Here is a 22,946-nt window from a genome sequence, read left to right as displayed (position 1 = left end):
TCAGCCCCATGATATGCCTTTTAACCCCCTATATGCCAGAGTGGCATATAGGGGTATAAGGCATATCATGGGGCAGAGTGGCAAATAGGGGGGGTATAAAGCATTTCTGGGGGCAGAGTGGCATAACTGGGGGGGGGCAGGTTGGCAAATAAAAGGAAATTTAAAAAATATATTTACATGAATTAATATTTACTGGTAAAACTTTTTTTCCTATAGGGTCGTCTTATATTCAGGCTTTTTGTTTTTTTCCTAAATTAATATTTTGATTTTGGGGGGTCGTCTTATAATCGGGGTCGTCTTATAATCGAGCAAATACGGTATATAAGGTACCTGGTATCAAATATCCAAAAATATCTATTTTTTGTAACAATATTCTATATGTTTGTTTTTACTTCTTCCATCTGCAAGGTTTTTTGTAATTCATAAAAAAACAGAGTTTGGGTGGTTTTGGTCACCCATGCTCAAGGAGAACATTTATCTTTCAAGTAGGACAAACCTAGTTTAGAAGCAAGGTGCACCGAACATGCGCTGTTACAATTTTATGGGGGTCAGCTCTAGACAATAAAAAGTTAAAAACTCAAGGATCGATAATGAGTCCCACCCCGGTGGAAAGGACATGATTCAGGACAAATGATTGTTTACTTCTGGATTTCCCTTTCCTATTCAGGAAGACGATGATGTTAATAAGATGTTCTTTCATAATGGGACCCTTTTGCATTTCCCAGGGCCAAGGGTTCAATGCAGTTTAGAAGTCTTCAGATGTGCAAATGATGTAAAGGGCAATTTATTTAAATGATGGCCCTCTGGGTTGGGTGTAATGTTATCCAGTACTAATGGGAAAATGTCTCAAGGCGATATTCCCTAGAGCCAGTGCTGTTCACAGATCCAATGTTTTTTGCGTTGTAGGTATTGATACTTCCTGAAGCACCCTATCCATTATTTCAGATAATGAAGTGATGTATTTGAAATATTTTGGGTTCAAAATACCTGTTGCCAGCAAATCGGCCCCCATTTAGTCGCCCATTTCCCTGCTGTAAAGACTCAGACCTTAATCAGTCGTTGGTCTCGTGTTAGATCCAGGAGCCGCACGCCTATCCAGTGCATGTTTAATACCCTCACTGTATTACCCTCTACCACTTCTGCTGGGATATTTCTCACTTATCGACTACTCTCTCTGTAAATGTACGATGTATATTGAATAGAAATTACAAGGGTGTTTGGCATGGTCCATTCAGTATAACCAAATGCATAGCATTGGTCTCCATCAATGATGTCTTCTTCTTCCTGATGGTTTCTTGCATTAAGACCCTCTTCCTCTAAGCATGCATTGAGCTCTCTGGCAGAGTTTTGGCCGAATGGCACCAGCGGTGTCCTCTCAGATGAAAGCTAACCTGTTGGAGACCACGGCTTTATATTTTGGATTTAATGGAGCAGCCTGGAGAAGACCATAACCCACAGACCAACCATCACTGACCTTCATTCTGAAAGGTTGATTCACCAAGATGGAATATTCCATTGCGAGACACCTCAGCTCTTAAAGAATTTGTAAGATAATCAAAAGCCATAAAAACATTTTTTTCTTTATTTTAAAGAAATTCTTTTGACACAACGGAACACCCAAGAGGACTGAAAGGATACTCAGAAGAGAGAGACATTTAAGAACCTTGTCACCTTATAGCTTTATTCATTCTATACATTTAAAAGCTGTCTCTTTAGACACACCCAGACTCTCACACCCTCGTTAATGACAATGTCACGGCTGTCACCTAATAGGAGAGACCCCCACCGGTAACTCAATCTCAACACAAGACAATGTAACTGTATACAATGTGAATAATGGTCAAAAAGGAGAAGAATGGAAACGTTCTGCTACGTGATACGGAACAGACTTTAAAACCAAACGTGGAACAAGTACCATCATCCTCAGCCACATAGATGGGGTTGTCAATGTTTTTAACTCGGATGGATTTTATACTAATAAAAAATCATAGAGGAGAAAGGCAGACTCCATCGAATCAATAATTAAAGTCATCCTATGGGCCTTAGAGAAGATGCGGCAATGATGACGTGTACTGGGTCCACAATATGATCTCTGCCACACACACACATCTTTTTCCTCCTTTAACAAATGACCTCCTATCATTAACCCTTCTATCATTAACTCTTCGCTTACAATATACTACAGTTCTAGGTTTAAAATATGCCATATGATACCGCACTGGGCGTGTTAAAATAACACAACTTCTATACACAGTCCACACACATGCGCAGGCTGAATGGCCGCCATTATTCTCTGCCTTGGGCCAGGGTGTAATATTATATCAGGGAAGACACAGAGAGCAGAGACAGACGGGATTCCTCCATGCCAAACCAAGATGAACACCAGAATATGCATCACATGCCTATTGCTCTTACGGATTTCATCTCACATTGGTGAGTAATGCATTCATTAATGTAGAAGTATTTATGGACGACCATTCTTTCCCTGGAAAATTTTAACTTTTTTTTTCTAAATGTGGAGTCGATAAACTCAGGAGTCGAGTATCTACTCAGCTGCAGGTTCATTAGTCATTAGATCTGTGTCTTTATAAATCTAAAGGGTACTCCAGTCTCCCAGGCAGGAGTCATCCCAAAGAATCCATACCGAAGTACTTTGTAAGTACTTCAAGATGCATTCACTAAACTTTAAAAAAAATTAAATTAAACTTTCAGGATCAGCTGCAGCTCCAGAACTCCTACTCCGTTATCCAACGTTTCGCAGCACTGATTGGCTGCTTGAAGCCAGTTGGTCAATGGGGGCTGTTTCTGCCCGATGCGCACAGAGGGTCTTATTAGACTCCTTCTTGCCTTGTGACTGATTAACATATTGACAATAGTGGAGCCCTGTGGAATACATTTAATCTGATTTTAAGATCCGGAACCGTTAACCCAGTAGGATTCCATTGAAACATCAGTTGAACTATAAACAGACCCAAGTAGTGAGATTTTATGATACTGCTGGATACATTGTAGGCAACCGAGGCATTAGGAATGTGCCACGTGTAGTAGTTTTGTTAGTAAGTGAGGATAGATGCCCAAGGGAGAGTGGACTGAGATATAAGGTTAATGAGGGCCATAGGTGTAATTGCACAGATAAATAAGGGTGTATTCATCTAGATGAGATCATAAGAATGCGACTATTTTACAGGACGACCATGCATGTCCACACAGTGAATGTACAGAAGAGAGGTGAACACAAGGTTATGGAAGCGTATGTGACCGTTTATCTTAACCATTAAATACAGGTCCACTAAAAGGCATCTAATACCTCGGATCTTCTCTGGAACAATTGTTGTTGTTCATAACTACAAAGCTTATGGAGAGCCTCAAATTAGCATGATAAGAAAACCCCATATTATTATTTCTGAATATACCCAAAAGGTCATCTTCAGGTTCATTTGAAATGGCCAGGTCTGCTATCCGGAGCTCTGTGATCAAAAACCCAGGTCCCACATTTCCATGGAGTAAAATGTGATCATAAGGTAAACGTTTACTTACTTTTTGGTGGGATACAAGCACCATTGTATTTTAACCCTAAACACAGAAACACAGAATGTGCCAGCAGATCGGCCCTATTCGGCCCCATCTAGCCTGCCCGTTTCTCCTGCTGTAAAGACTCAAACCTAAATCAGTCATTGGTCTCTTCTTAGATTCAGGAGCCGTATGCCTATCCTCACTGTATAAGGAAACACAAGCTGCTTATACTAAGGAAAACTTCATGGAAGACAAACCGAGTTTCATGGGGTTTAGAGTACCTGTCCTCCAAACCAAGTGTCATGGAGTTTATTGTACTTGTTCTCCGGCTAGTATCAGTGTTGAAAGAAGTGGGAATTCATTAGCTTGGCTAAACCAGTCATCCACTCAATAAATGTGATTGAAAAATATATTAAACCTCAATATATGTGTTTGCTTTCTCAGGAACCACCAACATTGATGATGAAGATGATGTGTTCAGCATTATCTCTAAAAATAATAAAGGTACATATAGCCTCATGGAAATCCCGTGGTATGATGTCCACACATGGGAATCTTCACCTGGATTTTAGGAAGAGAGAGTGATGTTCTTCAGGTGCACCCCTTGCCAGGTTGTTCCTAAATGATTCATGATGTAAGCTGGGCCTTTACCCTGCTCAAAATCAAAACTGATTCAAACTGATCAATTCATATTCCAATCCCAAAACTGATCAATTCATATTCCAATCCCAAAACTGATCAATTCATATTCCAATCCCAAAACTGATCAATTCATATTCCAATCCCAAAACTGATCAATTCATATTCCAATCACACCTGGATTTATCGCTTTACAGAATCTGAATAAGTGGCCTTTGTATATAAGGTTTTTTTTTTGAGTGCCAGCAGATTCTGTAGCGCTAGTACAATAAAGGGGAGAAAGCAAATTTAACAATAACACTAAAACTAACAATATTCTAAATAAAAAAGCAATACAAATAACCAAATTAAGAAACATAAAATAGAACAGAAGGAGAGTAGGTTCCTCTCTTGAGGTTACAATCTGTTCAGGGTGATTGAAAAAGAAGGAAACAGGGCTTCTTTTATATACAGAACCTGAAGATGGGTCATACCACTGTATACAGTATATGGGGGATGTTTTATATTGGACTACCTCCTGTTAAGGTACAAATTCTGTGTCACTGAAATCTGTTCTCTTCTGCAGGAAGCAAGAAGCTGATCCATCAGGGAGATATCGCTGTAAGATTTAGTCGCAGTGCCCTTAACTGTCCTGGGAAAACTTGCTTATGGCCAAAGTCCGCAGAGGGGTTGGTTTTTGTGCCATATACCTTATCTCCGGAATACAGTAAGCCTAAATAATGTCGCCGATTGTCATAAACACAAAGGCTGGTCTCTTCTGCCATTTCTATGTGCTTTCAAGGTTTGGGGGATACTCAAGTCACCCTAAACCACTAAACCCAAACTTTTAAAAAGTTTTGAAAACTAATTAACATAAATCATCACACTTGTCTCTGTGCATCTCAGATGTATGTATCCATTTCAGCCATACCATTATAACACAATATTTAACATGACTATAATTCCTCCGTTCCGGGCTCTTACGAATATATATATATATATAAATATAAACACTTCCCTCGTTTGGTGAGACAGTAACTCTGATGAGTCCCAAGTCTCTCTGTCCCTATCTTCTGTATCACATAGGTTAATGTATAGACTTGTTTCTACTTAACTAACTTTATTATATATAATATTATATATATATATATATATATATATATATATATTTTTTTTTTTGCCATTATCAACAAGTTCTAAAATCAAGTCAGCACCTAGATAGAATGCTTATCTTTGGAGGATAAGGTCTGTAAATGTTAATGAATGTGAATGACCTCTGTAGATGATGATAATGGTTTCAGATATCAGACAATGGATGATAAAGAGTCTTTGAAAAGAGAGGAACTTAAATCCCGTAGTAGATTAGACACCTTTTTAAAAAGTTTGATATGCGGAAGCCATAAAGGGCATTGAGCACCGTAAATATCTCTGTGTTCTTTGTCCTTGAGTAAAGTCAGCATATGGCGGGTTATAGAGACACATTTATGTGTGTATGTGTACTATAGAGTTTCAAATGATACTTTCCCGTCTCTCTAAAAGGTAATTGCAAATAAAATCCATTACAGTACACATATCTCCCTTACATGGGCAATGCTGGGGTTTTGGGTGATTTTCCTGTCATCCAGGTAAAATACAGAGGAGAAACAATCCAGGGCAGTAGGACTAAGCTGTCTGATAGATTAGGAGACTTCACGAAACGAGCTCATGTCCCAGGACCCAAAACCACTGGGTCAAAACAAGAACTACATTCTCAGGATCCGTGCCGTTTGTTTGTGCAGCGGCTGCTGAGGCCGAAGTCATATTTTCAGCCATGGAAGAATATACTACCCTGACCTGCCTACGCTTTACAAAGCGGAAGACAGAGACAGACCACGTCCAGATTCGATCGCTTGATGGGTAAGGAGCTTTTAACCTCTAAAGCATCTTCGGTGGTCATCAGGTGGTCATCCTTTTTATTCACTTTAATGAACGTGGAATGCGTTACACATGGAGATTATGTTTATGGTTTACCCCCCAGATGCTGGTCTTATCTGGGGAAGGTCGGAGGTCCTCAGGATCTGTCCCTCGTTAAGTCCGGCTGCGTATCGAAGGGCATCGTGCAGCATGAGCTGAACCACGTGCTGGGATTCATCCACGAGCATACGCGGAGTGACCGCGACAGCTACGTGGACATTGTGTGGGCAAACATTCCAGATGGTAAACTTTCACTCCTTCTATCGCATCTTTAGCACAGTGTTTTTAAATAGTTTATTTTATATATACCGCGCTGGGCCTTTTCAGTCGAAAGGAATGTTACAAAACAAGGCTTTTCTGTTTTGTTTTTTATAATATATAATATATATTCCACCCTCCCTTGTGCCGCCCCCCTAGTAACTCATATACACACTGGCACACATATTTACACACACTCTCATACATACACACTGATGTTAATGCACATATACACTTACACACATACACTAACACACACTCTAACACAGACCTCATCCACAGCTTTCTTTCTGGCTGCGCATGAGCAGCCTCACATTTAGCGTGGGGTCATGTGACATTGCGTTACATGACCCTGCTGCGTCCCCAACCTCTCGGGGGTTCCTGCCTCTCTATCTGCTTCCTCTCTGCTGAAACTACAATTTTATCTCCTTAAGACTTACATCTTTAGACCTTCCTGATTACAATAATGTCAAGGAGAGAGACGTCTCAGTGCAAGTGATATGCAAATATAATTGTGTTTATTTAGATGTAGATAAGTGCATAAGATTTCACGAGAGTAAGACAAGGACAAGTTACTTTAACTCAACAGCAGCTGTCGGTCTGCCCTCCAATCTTCAAGAACTTAAAGATTTTTTTTCCATTTAATTATTTAATATTTTTTTAAGATTTTCCATTATACACACTGATAGAAGATGGCTGCGTAAAGTTTATTTGGTGTAAAATAAAACGTTCTTTGGGATTCAAACCCAAAAATATATATTTGCTACGCCAATGCTGTATGCAGTTTGTATGTAGCCTCATTATAGGAATATTGTATGTATGTGATTTGCAGTCCAATAATTCTATGTAACACACAGCATACGCCAGCAACTTTGCCAAGTCAGAAATGGCTACCGATACCCCTTCTTTGCGGTACGATTACACATCAGTGATGCATTACGGCCGGTAAGTGACTTAAGAATATCAGACCTATTCGGTTTTAAGTCACAGCAGCCCACATCATGGATGATGACCCTTTAAACTATTGGAGTAATTACCTTTCATATCTTCTGAGTAGACATGCCGATCTCCAAAAGCCGAAGCGTAAGTAAGACCTTAAACATGCAAGTGGAACAGTTTCCTGGCAGAAGTGGTAGAGGCTAATATAGTGAGGGTATTAATAATGCATGGGACCACCGGCTTAAGTCTCTACAGCAGGAGAAATGGGCAATAGATAGGGCCGATCTGCCAACAAATTTTATTTTGCTTTCTGGTCTTCTAGATATGCCTTCTCCAACGTACCAGGACAGGCCACCATTAACCCAAAGCCCGATTCAACTGTCCCTATTGGACAGAGATATGGCCTAAGCAACTTGGACCTTCAGAAGATAAACCGCCTCTACGAGTGTGGTAGGAATCCACCCTGTGATCCAAAATCAACCCCTATGTCACATTATTTATTGAACGGTAAACGGTTGTCCATGTTCCGCCATGTTCTTCTGTATCAAGTGGTGTTAACATTGCCTTCCCAGATGTATGCAGCGCTCTGTTGTGTGACCCGTCTGGACGCCTGAATTCCGTGAATATAAATCCAATGTCCTCAGATAAATCGCTCTGTGTGTGGCTCATTCGTGTTCCTGCAAACAAGGTAATTTATGCAAATGTATAATCTGTGCATTTCTGTAATTAATAGGCGATTAAGCGTCTTTGTTGGGAACCTTTGTCTTGTAGGTATTTCTGCAGTTTGAAACTACTGATACTCCCGCTGGCTCCTATGGCCATATAAAAGTTTACAATGGGGCCAGCAGAACTTCCCCTCAGCTACTTAACAGATTGTGTACAATGGGAATAGAACTCCCCCCGCTGGTGTCATTTGGGAACGTGATGTTGGTGGAATTTTCCAGTGATGGAACCTCTAGTTTCACAGCTTCTTACTCTACAGGTAAAATGATCCTGGTGTGTGGGGTCCACCTGCCACTTATCAACTACCAGGCAAATCTGCGCTAGGCCGATATGAAATTACGGGTAACTTGGTCTCGTTGGCATAGACTCACCATGTTATCACCAAATACACACCAATACCCGGTCCCCGGGGTCATCTGATGGTGGGACACTATCTCCACATGCTCACCTCATATGCCTCTCCAGCGGGTGGCGGATCGGGTGCTGCAGCGGGTGGCAGCTTTTGGCTGCGCATAGCCAGCAGTCAGACAGACTGATGGCATCAGGCGGCCACCTTCACCAGTAAGCCTCCTTAGTCTCCAGTAATTAAAACATAGCCCAATGCCCACTACCCAATAACTACAGGTTTATGGTAGCGCTATTTCCAAATCATTCTGTATTTAGCTAAAACAAAAGCAAACCTTTAGCTCTTTTTCACAGTACCTCGAGATACCTTCACCTGGCCTATAAAATATTTGAAAAAATAAATAAAAAATAATTGTTCCATAAACAGCGTGATCTTTATATTCAAAGTCATATGTGGCGGAACCTTAATGACGTGGAATGGAACCTTGACCTCTGCAGGATTTCCCATAAAATACCCCTCTTCTGCTGACTGCACGTGGACTATTGTGGCTCCTGTTGGCTACAGAGTAAGTTAAACCTTAACTGGTGATTTTTTTTATTTTTTTTTTAGTTTATAGTCCTGGGAAAATAAACCTGAGTGTTCTCTCAATGGTTTATTTCACAACCAATATAAGACAGAAAATAGATTTAATAGTCCAATCTAAAATAATGGGATAAACATTAATTCAAAATAACAAAATAAAAATGTAATACATGTAAAGAGCTTAGATACTTTATATACTTTCTATAGTATTTTTTTGTTCTATACACACACCTTGAATTCTAGCCTTATTTCTGCAGATTTTGCTGAATTTTACTTCATTTTCTCTGGAGTCCTCCAAAAGATGTATTTATGATTATTTGTCCATCTATGACGGCTCTGGATCTTCTGGGCCAGTAAGGTACTGTGGTACCAGGAAGATTCCCGTGCTTGTATCCTCCGGGAGCTGGATACTAATGCGGTTCCACACTGACAAATCAGTGCAGAGTATGGGATTTGAGGTCAAGTACATGTGGGGTGAGTAAGCCTCTAGACATAAAACACGGGTAGTCACCAGTTCTCAGATAGGCTTCTTTAGTGCATACAATAGCTGAGTGGTCTCTTCCATGGTCAAGGCGTAAATAAATGGGGGAGTTCCACAGCATCGTCCTCTAGGTCCTGCCACTTAATGGCTGCTTTAAGTAGCCAATCACTGGTGTGAAAACAGGGCCACCAAAAGGACGTTGCTCTGCAGCTCTGGAGCTGCAGCATCTCCTAAAGGTAAGTGCTTTAAACGACTTCCAAAGTACTTTAATATACATTATTTATTGTTGAGGCTGCCTGGGGCATTAGAGTGTCCCCTTGGGTTGTGAGCACGGCAAAGGTTGCAGATGAAAGACACAACCACATATTCACAAGTCCCCCCCATCATGTATCACACTGTAGAGCAATCAATGTGCTAGTGGGGGACCTCAACTCAAGTAGCCTAGCAGGTTTTCTTTTAGAAAATCACATTGAGTATCCTTCCAGTCCGTTCAGACACAGGAGTCTCCTAAACCTGGACACACTTCACTTTTTAGTTAAATCCAGCATTTTTGCACATTTTATAGCAAATGTTCTGTTTTTCTCCCTCTAGTTACATCGTCGTGAAGAGGAACCAACAGATGGGAGTCAAAATGTCTTTAAATCCATGACACACATATACTTTCTTTTAATGTCATGGCGGACAGATGGTGTTTCTGTGATTAGCTACAGATATCTTACATGGACCTCAGTGTCAAACGCTGTGATGGTCAGTAGGTTTTCGGTGCTGTTATTTCTGGTTGTTATCTTTTCTGCCAGGGCAGATACAAGAGCACGACAATAAAGACACAACCGAGAGACAAATTCTTCAGAGGCAACGCGCTTCGCTGCTTATTGGGACCGTTCCCATACTCCAATACTGTGTTTATTGTGATACCATATTAATTTCCACTATTCGATATTGTTAACTCATTTAAATGTGTCTTACCGATATAATTCCAAATCCCTTCAATAAAGGTAAAGACTTTTTTTAATTGTTTTTTTGAACACATAACATCACCTTTTTATTCTAAGGTTCCAAGCCGTTCAAGATCAAAGACCAGTTAATACTTTGAATAAATATGTACCAGCGACACAGGGAGCAAATATACTATATATATATATATATATATATATATATATATGTATATATAAAAAGTTTTGGATATTGCACCACAAAACCCCCCCCGTCCGTGGTCCTGAAATGACCTCCAAGAACAGCCAGGAAGGTCACTGCTGGATTTTTTAGGAATTCTTGATTGACCGGGAGGTGAGTTATACCCCACGTGGGGAGAAAATCCAAAAATACGTCAACGCAAACACTCTAGAGTTATCTTACATAGAATAATTGATCAAATCAGGTCCATTTGTGTGACTAAGCCAGGGAGCAGTAGGGGGACAGCTGCAGGGCTGCAGCTTCTACCTCAGAGTATTAACAGATTACTTTAATTTATGTTGCCCCTTAGTGGGGCTTTCAGGGGCATTTAACTGCCCCATTCATTTGTGAAGTGCCAACATATTAGGCAGCACTGTGCAGCGTGTGCAGAATAATAATAGCAGACAGCAGTACTATGTGTTTTATGCCATATGACACCCGGACCCGTTTTCCTCCCCATGTCCAAAATAGCATGTCTGGCAGGAAGGGGCTTCTTTCGCTTTCTCGGCAGCTCTGTGTGTCCAGGAAGTGAGCAGCGAGCTGGGAGGCGCCCGGGGCGGGAGGAAGTGAGTGACGGAGACAAGTGACCTTCCCTATCGCCCAACTTACAACGTTCCGGGCAACATTGTATAAAAGCAGCTGCCTGTAACCCCTGCCTGCCCGCCTCCCTCCCTGCCTGTAACCCCTGCCTGCCTGCCTCCCTCCCTGCCTGTAACCCCTGCCTGCCTGCCTCCCTCCCTGCCTGTAACCCCTGCCTGCCTCCCTCCCTGCTTGTAAACCCTGCCTGTAACCCCTGCCTGCCTGCCTCCTTGCTGCCTGCCTGCCTCCTTGCTGCCTGCCTGCCTCCTTGCTGCCTGTCTGCCTCCTTGCTGCCTGCCTGCCTGCTGTAATAATGGGTAGGAAGGTGACTCTGGCGACCTGTTCCTTGAACCAGTGGGCTCTGGATTTCGAAGGAAATTTAAAGAGAATATTACAAAGTAAGTGGACAGATTAAAAGCCTCCGGGTCCCCCCTGTGACTTTACTCTCATTTATCCCAGAGTGCTATAATATATGATATATCTATATATTATTATTATATAGGCATAGCCCCCTCTGAATATGTAAATATGTATTGGCCTTTCACCAAGTATGTGTTTAGATATATACTATCTTCTCCCTTCTACTAGGTCCCCAGCATTCACAGGGTTAATGCAACAAATGCAGAAAAAATAAGAATTGTAGAAAAAAAGTAGTGAATATAGGCCAGCAGCGGCTATATATAAATCTAATTTTGGAGGCAGGGAAAGACGACCTCTGGCAGTTGAGCTGCTGTGGTATGCAGCTTGCTTCACTCCCAGCCATCTATTGACTGGTTAAGAGTGATAGGAGTTATAGTGCGCAGAAGCAGGAGCTCCAGAATTTGTCTTACCCTGCGTGGAGGTGTGATCTGGCGTGGAGAGTGTCCTGAAATTCAAGATTGGTTGATTAATTCATTCATTCGTTCATTCATTCCTGCAATTATTCCAAAGAGCATTCATTCATTTCAACTATTTGCTGGCAGTGGAGCATTTTTGGTCGCCTGAGTGAGATTAGATTTGTAATCCATGGCATATTAAAGAATCTGACGTTCCCATTTCTAGATGATGTTGCGATGATCACAAAAGTAACCAAATCTAATTTTACAGCAAATTTTAGAGAGTTGGGTCCAGATTTATCAAGAATGCTTTATTTATTTAAGGAGGCATTTTCGAAGAAGGCTTGTTAGAAGCACACAGGGATGATTGTGGCCCTTTAAATACGTGATTGTAGGAGGATTCCGCGACACATCTGTTGAGTATTTTTAAGAAACTCTTTTTTTGTTTCTTCTTCTAGGTATAAAGATTGCAAAGCAGAAAGGTGCTCGGTACCGACTGGGTCCAGAACTAGAAATCTGGTACTTTTTTTTTTTCTCTAGCTCATTGTCTGAAATATTAAAATAATATTATATTTGTCAAATAGATTGCAGACCAGCTTTTTGAAAATGAAAATTTCACTAGATAAAGGGGCAGGAATAGATATTTTGTCTTTCCAGCTATAGAACTACTACTCCCATGAGCGTCATAGGAATTGTAGTTCATCAGGAGCAGAAGCAGGTTGTCTATCATTGATCTAGAACCTCGGATATAAAGTTCCATGGGGTTCTGTGGATCGGTTCCCAGTGAAAATAAGGCTGGAATGATAAAAGTTCAGCCACTGGCGAATAAAATACATTTTGCTCTAGTTTGACCCTAAAATGAATGATGACATGGTCACCCCGTGATCCCTCATCCTCATGGTCATCCCATTTCGTGTCTCAGTCCACAACTAATGTTCTTTTTTTTTTAAATAAAACTCTAAACCCAGGAATTCTTCACTTCTTTTTGTCTTTGTCGTGTTTAGCGGATATGGGTGTGCGGATCACTTCTACGAGTCTGATACCGTACTGCATTCATTTCAAGTTTTGGCCGAGCTCCTGGAGTCTCCTCTTACTACTGACATTATCTGTGATGTAGGCATGTGAGTGTGAAATATCTATACCGACCGCGGGGGGCTAAAGAAACCTAAGCATCAGGGCAGCTTTATTTTATTTTATATTATGGGCTTTAAAAGAGGTCGGGTGTCCCGTCAGAACACCCCATGAAAGGTGAGCCCCGACCGAAATACAATGTTAAGACTAAATACATGGGATTCCAAACCAAGTGCCTTCCCTTTTTAACCCTTGATAGGGAACTCAAACCAAAAAAGGTCACTTTAAGAGTTAAAAGGGAATATGTTTTTTCTCTATTATACACATTGTGTGTGTGTGTTTTTTTTTTTTTAACTTCTAGTATCTAACTGATACTGTTAATAAAATATTTCTCCCTTAATAATAATATTATCTTTAATATTAATTATTATTTAATAAAATAGTCAGTCGGCGCTGGTTAGCACATTCACCTCTACTTTTTGCTCATATGCAACTTTTCTAACATTTATTTTGTTTTGTTTTTTTGTACTTTTCAGGCCGGTAATTCACAAAAATGTTCGTTACAACTGCCGAGTGATATTTCTCAACAAGTAGGTTATTGTTTCATTTTCATTCTGAAATCCCATCACTGGGAGCCCTTGGCAGAATTAGCTGTATGAGGCAGAGGGAACTTAATATATTTTGGAATTATGGCTATAAGTAGCCTCTTTTAACAGTTTATGGATTTCAGTGATACGTCATATCACACTGTGTCTTAAAGGCCTGCAACGCCTTTTAATGAAGTCTATTGAGGCGGTGCTGAGTAGTGGCAGTAGCGGTGTTCTAACTATATACTGGCTGTCAATCATATAAGGGTTATTATATATTTTTCAGGAAAATCCTTCTGATCCGGCCAAAAATGGTTATGGCCAATGGTGGAAACTACAGAGAGCTGCGTTGGTTCACGCCATGGAACAAACCAAGGTAGGACAATATTTCCAATTGTGTTACCAGTTTTAGATCACTGGATACACTATCACTAATTCTCTCTCTCTCTCTCTCTCTCTCTATATATATGCAGTATATATACTTTATTTTTTTCAAAAGAAAATATCCAAATAATCATCAGCATCATACAGCATAAATATTAATTTATTTGTATGTGTTACAGAGAAGTAGAGGACCATTTCCTTCCTAGAACTATCCAAAGAATCACTGGGCAGGTTAGAGAATTATTATAATTATTATTACTTCTTATTATTATTACTTTTATATTTTCACCTGTATGATAACAGGTGTGGGGGACTTCACACTCCTGCACCTGTCTTCAAGCAGGATGCTTTCTATTGATGCATCACTATACTACACCAGTTGTGGGACAGATGCTCCTGATCACTGAGGCTCTCAATCAGAATTGAAACATGTGCTATTGTCTGTACCGTCATTCATTCGTTCATCATTTCCTCTTCAGGACACTGTTCCTTTCGGGGACGCGGTTTTAGCAACAAAAGACACGTGCATAGGGACAGAAATCTGTGAAGAACTGTGGTCACCAAACAGGTAAGAGCAGAAAGAAATCTATTTGTCATGAATTCTCATAGTTGAGGTGCTGTTCCACTTAGTCAAAATATCAATCACACTCTCTGCTATGCTGAACAGAAACACCGTATCAACGCTGCCCTTTTATGCTTTGCCTTAAATGTTTACTTGTGTAAAATGACTCAGAAACTGTTTCTGCTTCTTTGGCAATAACCAATCCGTGCCTGCTTCTGTGTCACATGGTAGTTGTGTTCCTGGAGAAGAAATATGAATGTGGTAACATTTTTGATCATTATAGAATTATTTCTGGGAAGGGTTGGGGCACTCAAGAGTACTAGGAAGAATGTTACTAATGCAGCATTCAATGCTTCTTTACTTGTTCCTCCGTATCTTGGCCCCATCAATGTAGCCACCAATGTTACATCCCATTTCTTGCTACAGTGAATAGACCACATTGTGCCGGAATGGTCTTTAAACCTCACCCCATCGTATTTTCCAGCTTTTCATTATATATTTGCTCTCTGCCTTTCTGTAGCCCTCACATTGATATGGGTTTGGATGGCGTTGAGATATTCACCAACTCCTCCGGCAGTCACCACGAACTGAGGAAAGCCCACCTACGGGTGGATCTGGTCAGGTCCACCACAGCTAAGGTACTTCACCTTCTTCCTTTCCCTGTAGACAATGGTTAATGAGTATTATTTCTACCTGGCTGTGTATCCCTGCAAGCATAGCAGATGACTTTCAATGGCACCTCATCCCAAAGGACATCTGGATAGTTTCCCAATTCCACAACTGGGGGCGAGACAATACGAACCAAACATATATCTACTGCCAGAGGTGGGAGAGAGAACAAAAAGAAGCAAAGACCATTAAACAATCGAAACATTGATACACGTATCCTACACATGGGTCACTGGGTGGATTTGGTTGTTGATAAATAGAATGTTATGTGTTGCAGAACGGTGGGATTTATCTTCTATCCAACCTACGAGGATGCGATAGTGACCGCTTGTACTTCGACGGCTGTTCCATGATATCGCTCAACGGAGACATCGTCGCGCAAGGATCCCAGTTTTCGCTAAATGATGCGGTAAGATGGATTTGGGTCTTCAGGAGAACCTTAATATTTACTTCATGAGGCTATCTAGGTCTACGTCTCATTGGCAGATGCTGAAGCTTGAGATATATTTGTGTGAAGAGCTAAAGGGTAACCAAAACTCACAGCTTGCAATATCTTTTAGGAAGTTCTCACGGCAACGTTAGACTTGGAAGACGTTCGAACGTACAGAGCTCACATTTCATCTCGGTGCATTTCGGTGAGGACACGCGCCATGTTTTGGTGTGATTTGGCCAGAAATTGTAATCGAGAGATACTTGACATTTTTGTTTAAATAACTGTAACCTGTATTGGTTCAAATTCTTCTATACATCATGAACATTTTTGCTTGTCTGATTTTGTCTGTTTCACGTTGGAAACACAAAACTCTGCTTATATAAAGGTGTATTGATTGGCGCTTTATAATTTGGTGCAGGCGAGCAGAGTGACCCCATATCACAGAGTTCAAGTGGATTTTTCACTCTCGCACTTTGAAGATGTTTTCACGCTCACTTCTAACCAGATCCAGTGGAAATATCATAGTCCGTCGGAAGAAATCAGGTGTGGAGCTCTATTCTGCTAGCCTGGGGTGTTATATACTCAATAAGGGTTACATATAAAGCATGGACCAGCGGAGCATTCCATTGGTTTCCATAGTAACTACTCCACATTTAGAACATTTTGACTCTCCCAATATATAACCCCCATTGGTTGTATTCATTAAATCAGTTGTTTCTATGAAGATGACTTTGTTAACTTGGGGCAGCATACTTCGTATTGTCTCACTGGTTTAGCCCAAGGTTTGGCCGTTCATAATTCCCATGAAAACACCCCAAAGTGCACAAAATAATGTATCGCGGGGATCTCTTTCTGTTACAGCCTGGGTCCTGCTTGCTGGCTTTGGGATTACTTACGACGTAGTAAACAGGTAATACAGAATCGGTAGAATCCTCGTGGTTTATTGTTCTTGACACTCGCTGTTACGTTGTTACTTATGATGGAACATCTCATGTTAGGGTGATGCGCAGTTTATTATGAATTGAACAATCTGCTTCTGTAAAGGGGATATTCCAGCCCAATCATGGTGTGGTGCAGCCTCAAAGCACACGTATACATAGTATATACATTTTTTTATATGTCAGTAAAATCACTTTTATTGTCGTTTCTGCACTTTTTTTAAATATCCAAAAAAGTTACACGTGCTTAGCGCTATTTTTTTTTTTTTTTGTTCTGGAATAATTTCAGTCCGGATTTCTGCTGCCCCTCAGTGGTGGGGCTGATAGCTCCGCAGTGGCCTCTATCGTGTATTCCATGTGCTGCCTGGTTTGCGAAGCTGTGGACGAGGGAAGTAAGTAGAAAAAGCTAAAAACTTATTTATGATCAGTTCAGTGGATACTGTATAATAGTTCCCAATCCCAGAGCCTTTACTATATTGATGACATCAATTTACATAGCAATTAACAAACACAGCGATTCCCAAGTCCCATCCTTTTTTTTTTTTAAGGTATTTTTAACGTATTTTGCTAATTTTGCTTAGAAATACACTATTCTAACATTCAGGTGGGTTTCGGCTCTTAAGGATAATGTGGAAATCCCTGTCAATTTGCAGGTCCCCAGCTTTTTTTTGGATTACATTTAAAATTATTTAAAAAAACAAAACAAAAAAAACAAAAAATATATATATATATTTCTTTTTAAACAGTTCTAGTTGTTTTCATAATGTTTTAAGAGAGCTGCATATTAGCCATTTGTATCTGTTATCTGAGCCAGATCTACTAGACAACCCCCCCCCCCCCGACTCCTTATATGGCATTATTGTCTATGGGAAGCAATAGAATGGCCTAGTCTGAATCACCCGGTCGGACTTAAATAATAAAAAAAAATATATATATTATATATTATATTATTTGTTCTGCGGCGCTGTCCCTTGAAATTATCGGCAGTTACTTTTGTTACAGAAATTATAACTTCTATAAAACTAGATTGAATCCTTACATTATCAAACTAACGCTTTCTTCTTTCCAGATCAGGAAGTGTTGAGTGATGTCCGCCAGATCGTAAACGATGAAAAATACAAGCCGGCGCTTCCTCGGGAATTCTGTAATCGCATCTTGACGACATGTTACCTGGCTACTGAGAATTCATCCAAAGACACCAACGACGTAGCCCGGCTGCTGGCAGAACAGATAGGGAGGTACGGGAATGAGATCTGTTTTGTAGGAGAGAACAGTCACAGGGGAGAGATCATTAACCTGAAACTCAACTGATTGGTATAAAAACATTATAAACAGATTTCAATAATGACAGGCTTGCAAGTCTGCAGTTACCTGACTCTAACCCACAGCAGTTTATTTCTAAAATAGGTTAGCATTGTTATTATGAGCAGTTCCCTTACTATCTGGAACTACACCAGCAAATAAATATCTTAAATTCTTGTGTTTTACAGATATATATATATATATTGTTTTGTTTATTTCACTTTGAAGTAATTTGTCCATTGAATTTAAATTCATATCCGCTTTCATTAGGTATGAAATGTTAAATAGTTTTTTTTGTGCATTTTTCTTTTTAGCTACCACCTAACACCTAACATAGATACCGCCGTTAAGGCAATCTTGGGGATATTTAGCGCAGTGACTGGAAAAATCCCCCGATTCCGGGCTCATGGGGGCAGCGTGCGGGAGAATTTGGCGCTCCAGAACTTGCAGGTGAGGTCATTCGAATCATGAATTGTCTGGACATTCAAATATATACACATTTTTATTGATTTGCCCTCACACACCTGTTCCTTACGGTAATAGTATATTTATGTAGGATTCTATGTGATGATGTCACAAACGGAATTATTTTCCACTTTATCCACACATTGTACTAAAGACCAGTTTTGAAACTAGTACAAAATGCGCAGGTATAAGTAAGGCTTGAAGGTGTATGTTTTGCTCACACGCCGCTGCGTTATACAGGCCCGCGTACGCATGGTGACCGCCTACTTGTTTGCCCAGCTTACTCTTTGGACTCGTGGCTTGCCAGGAGGGCTTCTGGTTCTCGGAACGGCTAACGTTGATGAAAGGTTGTAAATATATTCTTTGGTTTATATTTTGCTATTTTTAGATAAATAACGACTGCGTTAATATTTCAAATTCTATGGTAATGAAAGATTTAGCCCTTCCAGCGCTAGAAGGGTTCACCCTCTTATAGCGAATGAAATGCCAACAGTGCAAGCTGAAATTTCAAAAGCAGGCCTGTGCCTACCCTCTTGGCATTGAAATGGTTAAATTCTATAGCAAAAATATCTCACTATGATCCAACTTTCCTTTGTAATAACAAAAAATGTACACTTTCTGATATACTCATCACAGAATAAGCAGGCTTTTATCACTTAATTCTAAAGACATACGTTCAAAGGTTTGGGGTCACTTAGAAATGTCCTTGTTTTTGAACGAAAAGCACATTTTGTCCATTAAAATCCCATGAAATGGATCAGAAATCCAGCGCAGATGGGGTTAATGTTATAAATGACTATTGTAGCTGGAAACAGCTGATTTTTATGGAATCTCTTCATAGGCATACAGAGACCCTTTATCACTCCCATTACTCCTGTGTTCCAATGGCCCTTTATCACTCCCATCACTCCTGTATTCCAATGGCCCTTTATCACTCCCATCACTCCTGTGTTCCAATGGCCCTTTATCACTCCCATCACTCCTGTGTTCCAATGGCCCTTTATCATTCCCATCACTCCTGTGTTCCAACGGCCCTTTATCGCTCCCATCACTCCTGTGCTCCAATGGCCCTTGATCACTCCCATCACTCCTGTGCGCCAATGGGCCTTTATCACTCCCATCACTCCTGTGTTCCAATGGCAGGTTGTGTTCACTGATCTAAGTTTAAGTTTAAAAGGCTAATTGATTGTTAGAAAACCCTTTTGCGATTAAGTTACAGCCAGAAATGTCCTAATTTTCCATAAAAACAGCTAAGTGACCCCAAACGTTTGCATGTAATGTGTATGGAATCGCATTTGTCTTCAGAATTCCTGGACAACATTCTACTTTGTGCCTCTGAAATAAAGGATAAAATAAACAGAATAAGACTGCATACATTGCGTATTTTACAACATAGGCTTTTAATGCTTAGAATGCATGAGCAGCAGCCCATCGCAGGTATAATGTTCCCATATAGGGGGATGAAGTCAACGGGACCCTCCTTATAACAAAAACATATGCATGCAAAGGGAATGTCATGTAACGATTTAAGTGATTCTGATTATTCTGATTATTATTATTATTTCAGCCTTCGAGGATACTTTACGAAATATGACTGCTCAAGTGCTGACATTAATCCTATCGGTGGTGTCAGCAAGACGGACCTGAGGGACTTCATTCAATATTCAGCTGACAAATTCCAGCTCTCGGCGCTTACAAAGTGAGTTGGAATCCATTTTAAGGCTCCTGATAGCCTGAAGAGGTTAGAAATAATATTAAATCATTGTAAAAATATTTGCCTTAAAGGGGAAATCTAATGCCCCCAATGCCCCTATTATAGAAGAATGCACATTTACGTAATCTGTGGGTAACCAAGGTTTTATGCTCACGTAGCTCACGGGCATATCCGGCCAGCGGCATATAGCGCTGTTGGCCACCAGTCCATTGGGCATTTGCCCAGCGTACCAAATGGCCAGTCCGGGCCAGGTACTTTAACCCCTGAAAATGAAAGGACTTACCTGACACAGGCCTTCTTCCTCCATGAACCAAAATGCCTGCATGTGATATTAGGAGGCAGTCTGCGTCATTTTGGAGAGCCAAAGGTGGATTTTGGGAATCGGTGTTCGTTTATTCATATATGTCTTGGAAGCCGTATACCGATGAATGCTTTAAATGAAGTTCCGCTGTTCCGCTGTTTTATAGGGTCCTGTCTGCTCCAGCCACGGCAGAACTAGAACCACTCGTTAACGGGAAAGTGTCTCAGAACGACGAGGTAATAGAATGGAACCCCATCGATGTGTTTTCTAATACAAGTAACCATGTTACTATCGCAAGGTTTCCAAGCCAATGGAAACACCCGAACACGGCTAGTAGAAGAGGAGGTACACGTGTCTGGCCTTCCGAAAGTACAAGGTGCTTTGAAAATGTAGAATACGGTGTACCTAGCACTCTCGAGCAATGGATCCATTCTGTGTTCCCTCCACGGGCTGCTCACACAGTTGGCGTCGGCGTTAACCCCTGGAGATATTGTTACTTAGTTGACACGTTTAAACTGCTTGTTTTATATGTGAAGAGATTGGAATTATGGCATACAAAAAAAGTGTGACTTATTGCGTCTCTCTGCAGGTTGACATGGGAATGACTTACGACGAGCTGTCCGTTTACGGCAGACTGAGAAAGGTGGCAAAGATGGGACCTTACAGCATGTTCTGTAAACTTTTACTCATGTGGAGGACAATCTCGCCGAGAGAGGTAATAAACGAATAGACATTTTATGACCGTCGAGGGGCAGCTGCTGGAGTGTAATATATGTTTGGTTCTTTAGTATTAACTATTTAGTATGTAATATATCTTTGAATAATGATTGGCTGGGAGTTGTGCAAATCAGTATAGTTGTTGTTTTTATTATTATTATTATAATTATAATATTAAGTTTTTTTTCAGCGAGCCCGCACACTTGCAGACAAACCTGAACAAGTTTGACCCTCATAGGAATATATTGGCTATTATATTGTAGACAGTTTTTTTTTGGTTCTTTTTCCAAACAAATTCCATTTCCTGGGTGTTTGTTTCAGACAAAAATCAGAGGCCTTTTTAAATCCGGGAATTAAATTTGTTGTACGGTGCCCACATTTACTCACAGACTCTCTCACTCACTCAATTTCATTCATTCACAATGTCTCCCTACCTTCTCTGCCGACCACTTCTGCGCCTTGCATCTTCTCCTTTCTTCTCTCTCTTCTTTCTTCTCCCTTCTTTCTTCGCCCGCATCTCCCGTAACCTACCAGCGAACTTCCGCCAAAATGGCGGAGCTTCCGGTGAAATCCCCTCCCCCGTGTACTTCGACTGAAAGTTTGTAGCTTTTTTGCTTCATTTTCATCAGTTTCATGGAGTGGGGTGTCTGGCCTAGGAATTCTTAGGAATTGATGTCCAGCGTGTGTTTTAGATCGATATACATTTAATAATTAATACATTTATAAATACGTTAAAAAATTATAAAAGCCAACATTTTAAGGTCATGGAGATGTGTATCTTATTTTTCTACAGGTTGGAGAGAAAGTAAAGTATTTTTTTAGGATGTATTCCATCAATCGGCACAAAATGACGACCCTCACCCCTGCCTATCACGCAGAGAGCTACGGCACCGATGATAACCGATTTGACCTACGACCTTTCCTCTACAACGCGGGGTGGGCCTGGCAGTTCCGCTGCATAGATAAGGAGGTACGTATCTGCCTTTTTTGTAGGTGCCCCCCTGGGGTGCATCTTATACATGCGCAATCTGTCAGATTGTAAGCTCTTGAGAGCCGTTTCCTTCACACCTTCTACATTACCCCCTTCTACTGCACTACAGAATCTGTTGGCACCGTGTAATTAAAGCTGATAACAATAGTAGCAAAATTATTTTATTTTTATATGTTTTTTTGGTTTGTTATTTTTTTTTTTTATTACAAACAATTTTGTTTTGGTTCCAGGTGACTCACCTGGAAGGAAACGTGAAGGATAAAGCTTTTGAAGAATTGGATTGATCATTAATTTAAGAATTCTACAAGAACCGTAGCGAAGATCTCCAAATCGAAGCAGGAAATTCCTTAAATAATTGTTAAGCAAAATTATTATTTACAAAAAGAACAACAAAAACAGAAAACAGACAATATCGCTACTTCTAGAGCGTGTATGTAAATAGTATTTTTCTCTGAAAGGGAAGGCTGACACCTTCTGGCCCAGGGGGGCAGGTGCAGTTGAATAGCCCTACGGGCACGTGCCCCCTCGCCCAGTAACATACACACCCGCTCCAACACACGCTTACACTAAAACCTACTCAGGGATAGCTCATCACACCTACTTCATCGCACATCATCACACCTTCTGTCTACCTCACCTCCTCACGCCCCTTACCACGTCCGTATACATGGACACCTCACTGAGTGGGCCGTTCCACGTCCGACTACCTCTGGTTGAAGAATTTTGGACCTGCAATTTTGCTGATTTTCCCCCCAGACCAGCCAGCCCCAGAAACTATTTTCTACGCCATTAACCCATCGGCCATTGTTTTGGTGTCACGTGACAATTACCC

At 40.7% G+C, this 22,946-nt stretch overlaps 2 protein-coding genes across 2 annotated transcripts; both read left to right on the top strand.

The window, feature by feature from the left end:
- Positions 1 to 3,194: 3,194 nt before the first annotated feature.
- On the top strand, positions 3,195 to 10,402 carry LOC128467579 (astacin-like metalloendopeptidase). The gene is made up of 12 exons (XM_053449240.1): positions 3,195 to 3,228; positions 3,958 to 4,017; positions 4,718 to 4,858; positions 5,910 to 6,027; positions 6,149 to 6,327; positions 7,200 to 7,287; positions 7,604 to 7,731; positions 7,854 to 7,969; positions 8,053 to 8,263; positions 8,797 to 8,915; positions 9,190 to 9,406; positions 10,005 to 10,402. The coding sequence occupies exons 1-12, from the start codon at positions 3,195 to 3,197 to the stop codon at positions 10,016 to 10,018; spliced, it is 1,425 nt and encodes a 474-aa protein (XP_053305215.1). The 3' UTR covers positions 10,019 to 10,402.
- A 1,022-nt stretch (positions 10,403 to 11,424) lies between these two features.
- Positions 11,425 to 22,482, top strand: NADSYN1 (NAD synthetase 1). The gene is made up of 21 exons (XM_053449534.1): positions 11,425 to 11,563; positions 12,439 to 12,499; positions 12,985 to 13,101; positions 13,588 to 13,641; positions 13,925 to 14,014; positions 14,202 to 14,253; positions 14,502 to 14,590; positions 15,105 to 15,222; positions 15,531 to 15,662; positions 15,814 to 15,888; positions 16,105 to 16,229; positions 16,548 to 16,596; positions 16,914 to 17,016; positions 17,694 to 17,862; positions 18,241 to 18,376; positions 18,632 to 18,738; positions 19,959 to 20,090; positions 20,573 to 20,642; positions 20,996 to 21,121; positions 21,917 to 22,093; positions 22,345 to 22,482. The coding sequence occupies exons 1-21, from the start codon at positions 11,479 to 11,481 to the stop codon at positions 22,396 to 22,398; spliced, it is 2,121 nt and encodes a 706-aa protein (XP_053305509.1). The 5' UTR covers positions 11,425 to 11,478; the 3' UTR covers positions 22,399 to 22,482.
- Positions 22,483 to 22,946: the final 464 nt, after the last annotated feature.

The sequence above is a fragment of the Spea bombifrons genome, chromosome 10, assembly GCF_027358695.1.
Source record: "Spea bombifrons isolate aSpeBom1 chromosome 10, aSpeBom1.2.pri, whole genome shotgun sequence".
NCBI lineage: Eukaryota > Metazoa > Chordata > Amphibia > Anura > Pelobatidae > Spea > Spea bombifrons.
The sequence above is the reverse complement of the archived record's forward strand: the minus strand, read 5'-3'. Positions and strand labels throughout refer to the sequence as shown.